The 14212-nt window shown below is 39.4% G+C and overlaps 1 protein-coding gene across 1 annotated transcript in view; it reads left to right on the top strand.

Annotated features, from left to right (window-relative positions):
• LOC128985647 (uncharacterized) overlaps positions 1–14212 on the top strand; it is a 133177-nt gene continuing 118965 nt past the window's right edge. The window contains exons 1-2 of the mRNA XM_054405387.1: positions 1–240; positions 13841–14009. Coding sequence (XP_054261362.1) covers positions 20–240; positions 13841–14009 — 390 coding nt within the window. The 5' untranslated portion in view covers positions 1–19. The remainder of the gene's footprint in view (positions 241–13840; positions 14010–14212) is intronic.

Below are 14212 nucleotides of genomic sequence, written 5' to 3'. Positions count from 1 at the left end.
CAGATTTTAAAGTAATATAATGGACAATCTAAGGAAGACTTTTGACTCAAGAAATAGAACATACTCAGATAAACTGAAGTTTGAAATAAAAGCTTTAAACCTACTTACAAGTAAAATTTTATCTGAAATTGAGAATAGAAAAACACATAAATGGATTTGTAAAACATCTGAACATAATTTGGAATTAGCTACAGTGAATGAATCTAAAAATAATGTTATGACAGACAAAGTATACAAAACGTGAGTTCACTAATAATTAGTAAGACTACATATGTGATTCAACATTCAGTACCGTTTCAACTAAGAGTTGGAGATAATTTTAGCAAATTTCCCTATATAGGTAGCTATTACCGTAGGTGGCAAGGTAAGACCTAGGCCCGGGACCGATTTCCTTTTACATTTTGATGTCCCCAGAGGCCAAAAACACCATTCGATCAAATTTTTATACCTATATGTATATATATACACGTAAACGCGATAACTTGAGTAATCTTTTGTCCGATTTTGATAAAATTTGGTTTGGTGTTAAGGCGGGATAAAATTGAATGAGTTCGCGAACCAGCATGATTGGACCATGGGAACGGAGTTTCACGGGGGTTTTATGGGGTAAAAAAATTGTAAAAATCTAATAATTTAGTATATCAAAGTGTTTTTGTGCGGATAGTGATAACGGAGAAAATTTAAAAAATTGTAAATTTAAAATTCCCATGTTATTCTTATGGAGAATATTGTAAAATGATGTAGTTTGCTTGTTTATGCATGGATATATTTTGATCAAACTTGGAACGTTCATTTATCTTAAGTTTATACCAACCTATTGATATTTTATTAAAAAACAAAATATTTATTAATTTCGTTGTAGCAGCCTCCTAGGTACTCATTAAACCTAATATTATTTAAATTTAATTGAAAATCAATTTAGTCATATGGAAATTTGCTTAGTCGGCAGGTTTGCTGCGGCAGGGGTATTTTAAAATAAGACATTGGCAAATAATAGCCTATTAGCGAATTTCCCTATAGGTAAGTTGGTATTACCCTAGGTAGCACGATAAGACCTAGGCCCCGGACAGGTTTACTTTTTCATTTTGATGTCCACAGAGGCCAAATCACAATTCGTTAACATTTTAAAACGTTTTTATTAGCTCGCTTTCTTGTCCGGTACAAATTTTTATATCAATTTTATACTAACTTCCCGATGAGCTAGAGACTTGAAACTTGAAACATAGCTCACAAATGGAAGACAACGCAATATTATATCATTAAATTTTCATATTTCCCTTGGGCTACGCCCCATGGGCTTGTTTTTATTAATTCGTTTTCTTGCAAATTTTGATACTTCCCGATGAGTTAGAGACTTGAAACTTGGAACATAGCTCACAAATGGATGACAATGCAATATTATATAATTTCATTTTCATATTTTCCTTGGGCTACGCCCCATGGGCTTGTTTTTATTAGCTTGCTTTCCTACAAGTTTTGATATCAATTTTAAACGAAGTTCCTGATGAGCTAGAGACTTGAAATTTGAAACATAGCTCACAAATGGATGACAATGCAATATTATATAATTTCATTTTTATATTTCCCTTGGGCTACGCCCCATGGGCTTCCAAATTTTCCATGTTTGCATTTTGAAAGAATGTAAATATATCAATTCATTAAAGTCAGCTGTAAATACTTAAATTTGACAGTTCGAGGAGCAGAGGTTAAGAGGTGAGTGAAAATTTAAAAACGTACGTTTTCATGTCCCTGGCTTTTTACTTCGTAGATACTGGATTTGTAGTTTATTATTATGTGTTTTTATATTTTTTGGGATGGGGGCAACATGTTACACACATTTATTTAGTTTTAAATAGGTTCTAGGTATTTTTTCGTATTTTTAAAGTCTCAAAATTCACGACCATGACGTGTCCCTAGGGTACATTTTCCAACTTTCACGCTGTTTTTAGACTAATTATTCATGCCGAAATATATAAAGCCATATTTTTATGTCATCAATGGTTATTAAACTTACAAAAAAGGAGCATATTATAATTTTATTGTCATTGCAAACTGACTACCATGACAAAATAAGTCTGTCCCTCGATTTGGCGTCACGACCATTTGGGAAAAATTTTCAACTTTGGAGCACGACAGTGGCAAGCCTGGCGTCGATGGAGTCAGTTGGTTTTAGAGACTAGTTCGGGGTGTACGTCAGGATTGTAGTGCCGGTCGTTTCGAGTTGAAAGGAGGAATTACAAGATTAATAAAGGAAAGATTGTGTTTTTTGTAATTTTGGTGTGTATGACCGTACGTAGTCATTCGATGAAGTAGACATGGTGTTAATTTTTGTTTATAAGATATTTCAATTGCTAGATTAACCTAGAAGTCCACTTTGTATCCTCAAACATGAGGTGCAGGGCTACCGCCAGAACAGAGCCAAATAACACGTAATTTCACGACCAAAGTTTCACGACCATCGCGGGTTTTTTCACGACCAATCCAGCCTTATGGATTATAGTGTGTTTGGTCGTGACAATAACTTTAATATAATAATTGTAAATTGAACAGTTTAGTTCAATTGAAACACATATTTTTATTATAACTAACAGTATAATTGAAGGATTGTTTAGACAGATTTAGATTATTTCAGACAATACACGACCGTACCGCTTGTCCCTGACCATCAGGTTTATGATTTCTATCATAAAAATTTCAAAAATTAAAATATCGTCATATTTCAATGTTTTATACACAAAAGAAGCACACCTATATACAAACATAACGATTTTTCGGGTCTCAGGTAAGTTTTTTCGGAGTTATACAAACTTTAAAATATTTTATTGGCTTTTTTTCAATTTTTTGAGTTTTTTTTTTCTAGAAAGACCAAATATACCAAAAGCTTAGTGACCTTTTTATTGTATAATGGTCATAAAAGTAAATTAGTTTATAGCAAAACATAGTTATAAAAATAATATTAACTATTTTTAATATTCATTTAAACGTCCGTTATGGTCGTGACAGGATTTTGTGTTTTTCCACTAAAGATGCTCTTTAAAAAAAAAACTACCAAAGATATTGCATTACCATGGACATTTTATGAAACTTCAAATGTTAATGAAATAAAAAAACTAATAAAAGTTTTGAAAAAAGGGGAAAAAATTTTGCAAAGTGCTTTTCCTGACAACGTACGTTTTTAAATTTTCACTCAGGTACAGGTTATGCTCCCAAAAGATTCTTTGTACAAATACAAACAAACATTTCAAAATAAAGATAAACAATCCGATTACAGATATAACGGTGTTTGTTAATAATGTCAATTATTATTTATTTATTACTCTATGAAGTAAACAGTAAATTAAATAGATTGATATATTTATAGTTAGTAGGTCATACATTCAATCTAATACATAATTATATGAAAAGAAACTCAAATAAACCTTAGATTTCCCACATGCCTCTGTCTTAATCTGATATAGATGCTTGAAATAGATTTAACATCCACACACATTAAAAACTAAAAAGTAGAAAATAATTTATAAATAAAAAACCCTTTTTAAAACAAAACGTTTTTAAACTCACTAAAAAGTAGAAAATAATTTATAAATATGTGGAGAGAATAAATATTTGTAAGATTTAAAAGAAAATGTGTGGTGCATGCAATTGATAATAATACATTAGTTCAAAAAGTGAAGGTAATTGTAAATTATCTATTGCGTGCACCCCACGTTTGTCGTTTTAAATCTTACAAGTATTTATACTCTCCACATAATTATAAATTATTTTCTACTTTTTAGTGAGTTTAAAAACGTTTTGTTTTAAAAAGGGGTTTCATTTATAAATTATTTATATCTTATCTTACTAATATTATAAATGTGAAAGTTTGTGTGTTTGTTTGTTTGTTTATTTGTTTGTTTGTTTGTTTGAAGTTCAATCACGCATAAACTACTGGACGGATTGGGCTGAAATTTGGCATGATTACAGCTAACATTCCCGATTAACATATAGGCATATTCTTATCTCAAAAATCCTTTCGGGCTCCGCCCCAGTGGCTCTGTGGTTCCCCATGTTAACCTTATGAGTATTCATATTTAAAGGGAATAAAAGAATTTAGTCAGCTGTTTCAACTTAACAAGTTGGTTCTATAGTATGCAAAAGCATTAAAAAGTTATAAGATTTATCAACAGCTCTTTGATTTATCAACAGTATAGTGCTGCCCCAGCACTATTATTTTTTTTTAAGCAACAACAAAAATCTATGATATGAAACGAGAACTGTCAAAGTAGGATTACTTTACAGTTACTTTTATGTTTTTAATTTAATGAATCATTTTGTGATCTTTAACAGTTTATTTTTCTCTATTGTTTAGGTGAAGTAGTAGAATATTATGGTTATGGTAGATGTGTAATACTATAGTATACAGTAAATTTAAAGAAGCAAATTTTATCAAATCGTGTCCTCCCTCATTGCAAACGCAAAGCTTGAGTATAACTGCAATAAGCATTTTGTACTTTTATGCCAATCCCGTACGAAGGACGGGTACTCTGCTAGTATGTATATATATGTGTGTCCGTGAACACTATAACTTGATTAATTTTTGTCCGATTTTGATAAAATTTGGTTTAAAGGTGTAAGGCAGGATAAGCTTTTACGAGTTTGTGAACCAGCATGATCGGACAATGGTAACGGGGTTTTATGGGGTAAAAATTCGTTTTTCTCATTTTTGACTCTCAAAATATCAAATTTATCAATTTCTCTCTAAACTGTCTTAAAGAGGTTAAACAACCAAATAATTTAGGTAACAGAGAATATTCGAAAAATTGTAAATTTAAAATACCTATGTTATTCTTATGGAGAATATGGTAAAATGTTGTAGCAGCAAACCCAGGTAGGTACTCGTTAAACCTAATGTTATTTAAATTTAATTGAAAATCAATTCAGTCATATGGAAATTTGCTTAGTCGGCAGGTTTGCTGCGGCGGGGGTATTTTTGTAACATATCTGAGTTAATGTTTGAATTTTATTATTGAAGCTTCAATCTAATTTAAGACACCATGCATAACATGACATTGTGTGCCAGGATATAACTAAACTAAACAAAAGTAGGCATGCAAAAATATGCATAACCGGTGTGTTTTTTTGGCAGTAGGTATTCCTTCCCCTGTTACAAAATAATTGTCAAACAATTAAACAATATATTTTTCATCATACTGTCCGGAAAGCAGCCGTTTTCACTTTAGTTCTCTAAATCATCAGCAAAACGATCGTTTTCGGGTAACTTCAAATAGGGAACAGAAAAAACATACCGTACGGTAAATTTGTTGGTTTGCTAACCTCAAAATTTTATCAGTGCATTATGAAAACGCTTCTAATCACCATAGAGATGGATTATAGAATGGATTATAATGATATTTAAAGTTATGTTTGTAAACAACATAAATTTAAACATTGGTGACATATTAATATAACCTCAAGTGGTATAATTTTGTTACGATTAGAAGGTTATTTCCACAGAATGATGAAAATAGTTGTTCATCACATAAGTGCAAAAGTCACCATAATCATGACACCATCATGTCACCAATGTCATCACATAAGTGTTCAGCAAAAGTGTATTTTTTGTGCTTTATCGTGTATAAAAATGAAAAATTAAATCGGTGCCAGTTCTAGCCTACTGTAATTGCTTGTTCCCCATAGGGAAATTTGCTAAAAAACCTTGTATGTTAAATTATTTTACCTTTTTGAGCTCACTATAACTTAAGTTACAAGGTATATATTTTATCATGTCGAGTACCGGTATGGGTCTCAAAGAATGCATGTTGTTGGAGCAAAAGTGTCTTTTTTGTGCTTTATCGTGTATAAAAATGAAAAATTAAATCGGTGCCAGTTCTAGCCTACTGTAATTGCTTTTTCCCCATAGGGAAATTTGCTAAAAAACCTTGTATGTTAAATTATTTTACCTTTTTGAGCTCACTATAACTTAAGTTACAAGGTATATATTTTATCACTAGTGGCCTGTAGGGGCCATAGCCCCTAATTTAGACACAATTGTTAATATGAAGACAACTCCCCATTTTGCGGTAGTAAGACAGAAATATATCTATGAATTTGTCCCTGAATTTTAAAACATTAAGGCCCATTTCCCGGAATCTCTTTTTGTGTAGCGAAAAGCGACGCAAAAGCCATTGCACTGTTGTATTGCCTTAAGTTTTTTTATGAAGTTAGAATCATGTTAAGAGGACATAGATTGTGATAAGCAACACTCAACTCATTTTCCAGCGTTCTTCTGAAGGCAGGTTGTAAACCAGGTTGTGGATTTCTTTCATAGTTAGACCTTACATGACGTTCTCTTTCAGCATTTCTTGTGTCAGTTGAGTTCCTGGATACTCTTCCACGTCTTGCAGGTCCCCCCCTACTCTGTCTAGTTACTTTACTCATTATAAAAACGGAAAACAAAATAAATTCCTGGTTACTCTTCTACGTCTTGCAGATCTTCCCATACCCTGTCTAGTAACTTCACTCATAAAAACGGAAAACAGAAAATAAAACAAATACATTTCATTTTGAAACATTATTTATTTGACAACATTGACTTTCGGAATAAATGTAAACATTACAAATAAATAAGTAACAGCTGATTAGAATGCAGACGTTTTTCAGTCCCAATGCTTTTCTTATGGTGGATATTTTACGTTATATCTCGTTTCCTGGTAACTTTATGGGAGTTCTGCTATTTTTCCCCGAGTCCCTGGGGTCAAGACCTTTAATTTAAGACCACTCTCACTTTTCTGCGACTTACCAGACGTCCACAATTTTCTGGTAAAAATTTTGTCTTACAGAATTATATATAAGGATGTCGAGTACCGGTATGGGTCTCAAAGAATGCATGTTGTTTGATTCTCTTAAATAGTGATGGTAACCATCTGATAGAAACAAACGATTCATCCGGTTGTTACGCGCCAACCGATTCATCCGATGGTTACTTTAGTTTTCATCCGAATGAACCATCCATTCTATCCAGTATCACATGTGAATCAGCCGAATCAACTATCTCGTCTGTCGTCTGTCTATAACCACCCGTTCCAAGTTTTCATTCAATTGTAAAACCATCTGTGTCGCATTTTCATTTGTTTAAACTATGAATTAGTTGACAACTGAAACTGATCTTTATTGAATGGTGAAATGAATATCTGTTTATTTACCCGATGAGTTAATTTGTTTACCTTATTTATCTACTACACAAGGGTATTAAATGGTTTTTTTCCTTTGTGGGGTTGGGGTAATAGCCTACCCCTAGCTACTTCGGCCTGGAGCCTATTATAGCACCCCACCCCTTGAATCATTCTGACAGCCCTAGGCTTCTCAAGTAGCCCAAAAGCTGAAAAACACCCAGCTTCCTTATCTCTGTTGGTTCCAGAAATGACCTCCCCAGAGATGTAAGCCTTCTTTGGGCCAACGCTGGACAGTCCAGCCATAAGTGTTCTGAGGTTTCTACCTCGTTCTCGCAGAACCTGCAGAGGTCTGTCTGTGACCTACCTATGGTCCTGAGATGTTTCCTGATAGGACCGTAACACTCCTACTAGTAGACTAATGTCCCCCTTCTTAAGACTCAGCAAGCCTTTCCAACCCTTATCAGTGGGGTCAATTATTAGTAATTTAGACGTCCTCATTCCTGGGTAGTTCCTCCAGGCCAAAGCCTTTTGAGCCTTGACCCAGTCTTGGACTTTGGCTACTCCTGAGCTTATGGGGGTACCATAGTAGGGTTCTGGTCCTGACAGTTGGTCTTCCGCACCCTTCCTGGCCAATGCATCGGCTTTTTCGTTCTCCTCATGCCCCGAATGTCCAGGGACCCAAGACAGTTTGACTTGGTTCCGCTCTGCTAACATTTTGAGGGTGTTTTTACACCATTTTACAGTTCGTGACTCTGTCACACATGACCCTAGCGCCTTCAATGCTGCCTGGCTGTCAGAGAGAATAAGGATTTTCCCCTTTCTTAGATTCTTGCCAAGAATATTATTAGCACAGCACTCAATCGCCAGGACCTCTGATTGAAATACTGTTGTTGTTCTGCCCAAGGCCAGGGATATTTTGGTTTTGTTACCATACACTCCCAACCCTGATCTCTCATCCTTCCCACTTCCATCGGTGTAATAAGCCAAGCATGCTCTGTCTAAGTTGAAGTTACACTGTTGCCAGTTATCTCTTCCTCCTATAGCCACTTGGTAAGGAATCTCGAAGTCGTATTCCTTTGTCATGAGGTCTGGTATACTTAGTTCCATGTCCATGCTTGGGAAGTCGCTTAGGATGGACAGGTGACCAGACTGCCTCTGTAGATTCAGCTCGCCTCTGCTTCCCATTTTTAGGGCAGATATGGCTGCACATTTCTTGACTTCCAGCCCTAGTGGGAGCATGTCGAGTATTGCCTCCATTGCAGCTGTGGGGCAGGATTGCATGGTCCCACAGATCTCCGAGCACGCTAGCCTTTGCAGCTGCTGCAGTTTCCTGCCAGCTACTGTCTGCTCTGCCTCAGGCCACCATAATAAGGCTGCATATGTCCATTGGGCTGCATCCATTGGTTTGACTATGGCTTCATAAGTCCAATGTATAAGTTTGGGACTTAGTCCCCATTTCTTGCCAAAGGTTCTTCTGCAGGCACCAAAAGCTCCTGTTCCTTTTGCAAGTACATAGTCAAAATGCCTGCTCCAGGTCAGTTTCTGGTCCAGGTAAACTCCAAGGTATTTTGTTTCCTTCACAAGTTTCACTCTTTTCCCCTGAATTTTCGGGGGTGTTAGATTTGTTCTCCTTCTCGTAAAGGAGATTATCTCTGTTTTGTCAGGGTTAATTATGAGCCCCTCTTTGGAGCACCAATGAAGCTAACGGCTGTCTGGGTGAGGTTGTTCACTGTGGCTGCGTGTTTTCTTCTGACAGTCAGCACTAGGTCGTCTGCAAAGGCTTGGAGGTCCATATCTCTCCTATCAGCCTCTCTCAATAGATCGTCCACCACAAGAGCCCACAACAAGGGCGAGATAACTCCTCCTTGAGGGCATCCCTGTCGAGCTATGATAGCTGTCGAGTACCCGCCCAATTCTGCCGTCACCACCCTGCTCTTGAGCAAAGCGTTAATCCAAGCTGCTACGTCGGGGAAGATGCCCCTGCTTCTGACTGCAGCATCTATAGAGTTATAACTCACTTTGTCAAAAGCACCCTGTATGTCCATGAAGACCCCTGCCAGGAATTCCTGGTGTTCTAGAGTTTCCTCGATCTTTGCCACTAGGGTGTTTAGGGCCATCGTTGTTAATTTACCCTTCATGAACGCATGTTGGCTCACACTAAGGAGGTTGATATCTAAAAATGCGTCCATAATGTGGCGGTTTATCACTTCTTCCATGGTCTTTAACATGAAAGACGACAGGCAGATTGGCCTGTAGAACTTAGGCTGGGCCTGGTCTCTACCTTTTTTCAGTAGAAAAGCCACCCTTGATTTCCTCCAACAGATTGGGATGTAACCTAGGGCAAAGCTGCCCCTGAACAAAGCTATCATATGATTTATAAGGACCTCTAATCCTTCTTGGATGAGAGCTGGGAATATTCCGTCCCCGCCTGGGGACTTGAAAGGGCTGAAAGATTCAACAGCCCACTTCACGACCTCTGGCTTGAACAGCTTACTTGAAAATCTTCTAGCCAATGCAATATCCCTAGGCGATTTCCTATTCCAGGGTATCAAGTGTTGTCCTGTTGAGATGCCTAGTGGGGTGTTCCCTGGGAAGTGGGTGTTCATGAGGACTTCAAGAGTCTCCTCCATTCCTGTTGTGTGACTCCTATCCTCCCGCTTTAATGTGCCAAGCGGATTAGGCACATCTCTCTGAAGGGCTTTTTGCAGTCTAGCTGATTCTGGTAGGTTTTGAATCCCCTCACAGAACTGCCTCCAGGTCTTCCTTTTACTTTTCCTTATCTCTGAGTTGTACTCCGTTAGGGTACGTTAGGGTTGGGCTCTTGAGTAGTTAGCCCAATCCCTAGTTCTTTTTGTGGTGTTAAAGAGTGTCCGGAGTTTACATCTCATCTTGCTTAGCCTATCATTCCACCAGGGCACGTTTCTTGTTGTCCTTTTGGTTTTGATAGGACAGTTTTTCCTCGTAGGCGGTTAGCATTGACCTGTTTATCAGTTCTGCCTTCATGTCAAGGCCGTCAATGATCATGAGTTGGGTCACCTTGTCTTCAACTTCATCCTTGAGGGATTCCCTGTATCCCACCCAGTCAGTTGTTTTAGGAGCCCTTTAAGTCCCAGCGCTTTTGATGCTTGCTATTAAGTCAAACCTAATGTGGCAGTGGTCAGATAGAGAGGCTTCATCAGAGACGTGCCATCCTTTTGTTTCCAGGTGACCAAGGTTTAACAATAGGGTGAGGTCCAAGATTTCCTCTCTTAATCTATTTCTGAAGGTTGGTACATTACCTATATTTTCTATCTGTAAGTCAACCTTAAATATAAATTCCAGGAGATCCTTACCTCTTTCATTGGTGTCCGAACTCCCCCAGATGGTGTGGTGAGCATTTGCGTCACAGCCGAGGATTAGGGGCATCCTCTTGCTTCTAGCATACTCCACCAACTGCACTACCGCCCCCGAAGGACAAGTTTCTCCTGGGTTGGGGAAGTAGGCTGAGGCTACTAAAGCCTTTTGCCTCCCTGCAGTGGAGTCGAAGTCGACTTGGATTGTAACCAAGTCACGGCTGATGAACCCTGAAACAGCTAAGCAAACATTGTTAGGGTTCATCGGGATACAGGCCCTAGGGTTAGCAGATCCCCTATCGTATACCAGCTTACCCACCTGGGTTGGAAGTCCTCCAATCGTTCCTCTTCTTACCCAGGGTTCTTGAGGGAGGGCAAAGTCGAGCCCTTTGGTGGCAAACCTCCTGCCCAGGGCTGCTGATGCACCTTTGGCATGGTGGAGGTTGGCCTGTATGATTCGGGACTTCATTCATTCCCGTTTCCTGTCTGAGGGGTCGCTCTTACCCCTCCTGTCTCGGTGGTAGGACCCCCTTGTCTAGGGTAGCTGCTCCTTGGCCGGTGCTGCTCCCTCCTGGTCGTTGAGGGACCCCTGTGCTTCTCCTCTCTCCTTTCCTGGGAGTTTCTCCTATCGAAGATAGGAAACTGCCGGGAGTCTTGGCTTCACCTTTCTTCGCCCCTCCTTGACTCCACTGACCTCACCCTGGAAGTGGTTGTTGAGGGTGGTGTGTTTTAATTTGCTCCCGATGTGGCCGTAGGAGGTTGCGCTGGCGGAGCAGTTGGTGGCTGCGCTGGGGGGACGGCGGGACTGCGCTGAAGGGACGGCGGCCTCCCCTTCAGTGTTTGATGTTACAGTGGACGATGGGGGCTCAGGCCAAGGTGCCGGAGCTGCTTGACCAGCTCCCTCCTCTAGACCCTTGCCCCTCAGCTTCAGCGTGACTGTACCGAATCTGTAGGTCACAGTCAGTGGACGGTCCCTGGTTATCCTGGCCGCCGTCTTCGGGTCGATGGACAGGACCAAAATCACTGCATTTCCTTCGACTTCAGCTCTGCTCAGAGTCCTCCAAGTCTCTGCTGGCAGGTCTTTGTTTTGCCCATTCAGTGCCCACAGGATGTGCTGGGTCGTGTATTGGCTGCTGTTCGGGAAATAGACCGTTAGGACTTTTGCCTTGGGAATGTCTCCCTCAGACACAACCTTTATGGTTATCCCCCCCTCAAGGCTTATCCTTTTGCCTTTTGTTCTTATCCAGGCAGCCGTCTCCTCATTGGCGCAGACCAGAACCATGTAGCCCTGCCTGCTGTAGACTGCGTTGAATCTAGGCCGTAGGCCTTCCTCCGGTGCTTTACTCCAGACGAGAGACAAGATGGACTCCTGAAGTGCTTCCATCTGGTCGTTTGTCAGCAGGACCTCGGGGTAGTTGGTGTGTATAACTCCAATTCTAATCCCCTCTGTTGCCTGTTTATATGAGAGTCTTTGGGGTTGACTGGTTGCCTCCTGGGTAGTTGGCGTTGCCCCTGCTGAGCTCTCTTTCTTTCTGTTTTTTCTCTCACGAGCTTCTTCGGGGGTTTTTGTGTCCTGCCTAGGTCTTTTAGGCCTACTGCTGGTCTCCCCTTCGTTATCATTCCTCCCTAGTGGCTCGAGGCTCTTCTCATAGGCTTCCTGCCTTGAGCATCCCTTCCTCATGAGCCAGAGGAACCTCTTGGTTCTGGAACCGCTCATCTTTAGCCAAGGTCTCCTTGTTGTGAGCTTGAGCTTTCCAGCTTCTACCTCTAACTCCTTGACATTTTCGGAGTCATCGTCATTGAGGAGGCCTTCCTCCTCTGATAGTGTTATTGCATCCCCTCTGAGGTGCGGACACCTCCTGGGAGGAAATGCTAGGTTCTTGTGGGATGACATCTTGGGACCCTGTGGCCACCTCAGATGTCTCCATCTGCTGGGGAGTTGTTGTCCCCTCCTCTACCTCCATACTTACATCTTGTTTTTTTTCCGTTTCCCGGTTGAATTTGTTGTCCATGTTGGTCCCACGAGTAGCTAGGGAATTGTGGGTCGCCCCGGGCAGAGCCCCGCTTATCCGGAGAAGGCTGCTTTAAACTGGAGGTCGCCTGGTAATGGTATCCAGAGTCCGCATACTTGTGGCCAAGCTCCCCCTTGACCATGCAGTCCTTGGCGTATGCTGTTCCACCTTGACTTGGGATGATTAGAAAGGGAAATGATGATAAAGTTGAGAGAAGAATAGTTGGAGGCAGATTTTTGAGTCAAGGGACTCGACAGCGAGAGAGTAGTATTAAAATAGCGAAAAATGAAAGATATAGTAAAGAAGCCTGCCAGTTTAGCACCCTGATCCTTTGGGAGGAAGTGTCCTGAAGGAAGAGTCGGATCAGGGAGTGCCCAGTTGGGATGCACACTTTTTCCCCTTGAGTGAGAGAGTAGGAGGGCAGTGCTTTTAGGACATACTGGCTCGGCACATGTGAGGGTGCTTGATAACACAGTCACTTCCCAACCAAACTGTTCTTTATTGAATGGTGAAATGAATATGTGTTTATTTGCCCGATGAGTTAATTTGTTTACCTTATTTATCTACTACACAAGGGTATTAAATTGGTTATTTATCCATCCATTCTCAGATAAATCATCTGCTCATGCTCAGCTCAGCACGACAGTAACTTAAATGCATTCGGGCAGATATTATTAATTAAACGTAGTTTAAATTATGAAGACTGTTTTAATTTGTACAAACAGCCTTCATACCTTTTAGATGTAAAATTATTACATGAGTAATAAATATCCAATATACAGAGTGGTCATAATTTAGACACATCAAATCAAAAGATTAAATAATTAGATAACTAAGCAACTTAGAAACATGGAAATTGTCTCCTTAAATAGTGAATAACAAACCTTAATAAAAAATAAAATATTTATTTTAAATCATTTCAAAGAATGAAAAATTAATAAATATATTTATTATAAACATAAAACATAGGAGAGGGAAGTAATTTTCTAACAGTACATGTTACTTCTTTAATCATGTAAAAAAACTAAATTTTTATCTATTTATTCATGCTTGGGTAAATTCTCCGAAACATGGCGCTGGACAGGAACGCAAAATGCCACAATACCAAAACTATCTATCTGATCAGGCGTGCGAACTGATGGTTTATTCATTCATTCTCTAGTCGGATAGTTTTATTTGTCTCCCGAAGCAGCACGGACGCTCCCCACCCCACTACACTAAAAACCATCGGATGAATCATCCATCTGAAGACTATCGGATGAAAGCAAAACCATCGGATGAAACATGGTTGAAATCAGTTGTTGCCCCATCACTACTCTTTAATAATATGACCAAACATTTTCAGCATCAACAGGTACCTGAAGGCTCTCATTCTGTATGTGAACTGTAATGAAGAGTTTCATTACACTTTGCCAGCTATCATTAACCCACCAATGGCCTTCAGCCTATCAACACTCTGCAACATGCTCTGGAAAAGAGTTCAGACCCTCAGTAAAAGTCTTGTTGAAAGTAAGGTTTGTAACAACATGAGTTATTGTAAGCAATATTCCATTTTTATTTAATTTTTACAAGTTTTAGCTCTAATATTGTTTTTACTTGAAGAGAATGTTCTAAGAGGTTAATTTACCTTAGTATCATCTTGTTGACTCTTATATACCTCCTCTAAGGGCGGATGACGACCGTTTCGGCGACTATGCCGCTGTCTTCAGATGGAAGC

Source organism: Macrosteles quadrilineatus, unplaced genomic scaffold (genome assembly GCF_028750875.1).
Source record: "Macrosteles quadrilineatus isolate MER2022 unplaced genomic scaffold, UCM_ALF_1.0 Scaffold_2__2_contigs__length_208266976, whole genome shotgun sequence".
In the NCBI taxonomy this organism is placed as follows: Eukaryota; Metazoa; Arthropoda; class Insecta; order Hemiptera; family Cicadellidae; genus Macrosteles; species Macrosteles quadrilineatus.
Note: the sequence above shows the minus strand (reverse complement) of the source record. Positions and strands in the feature narration are given on the sequence as shown.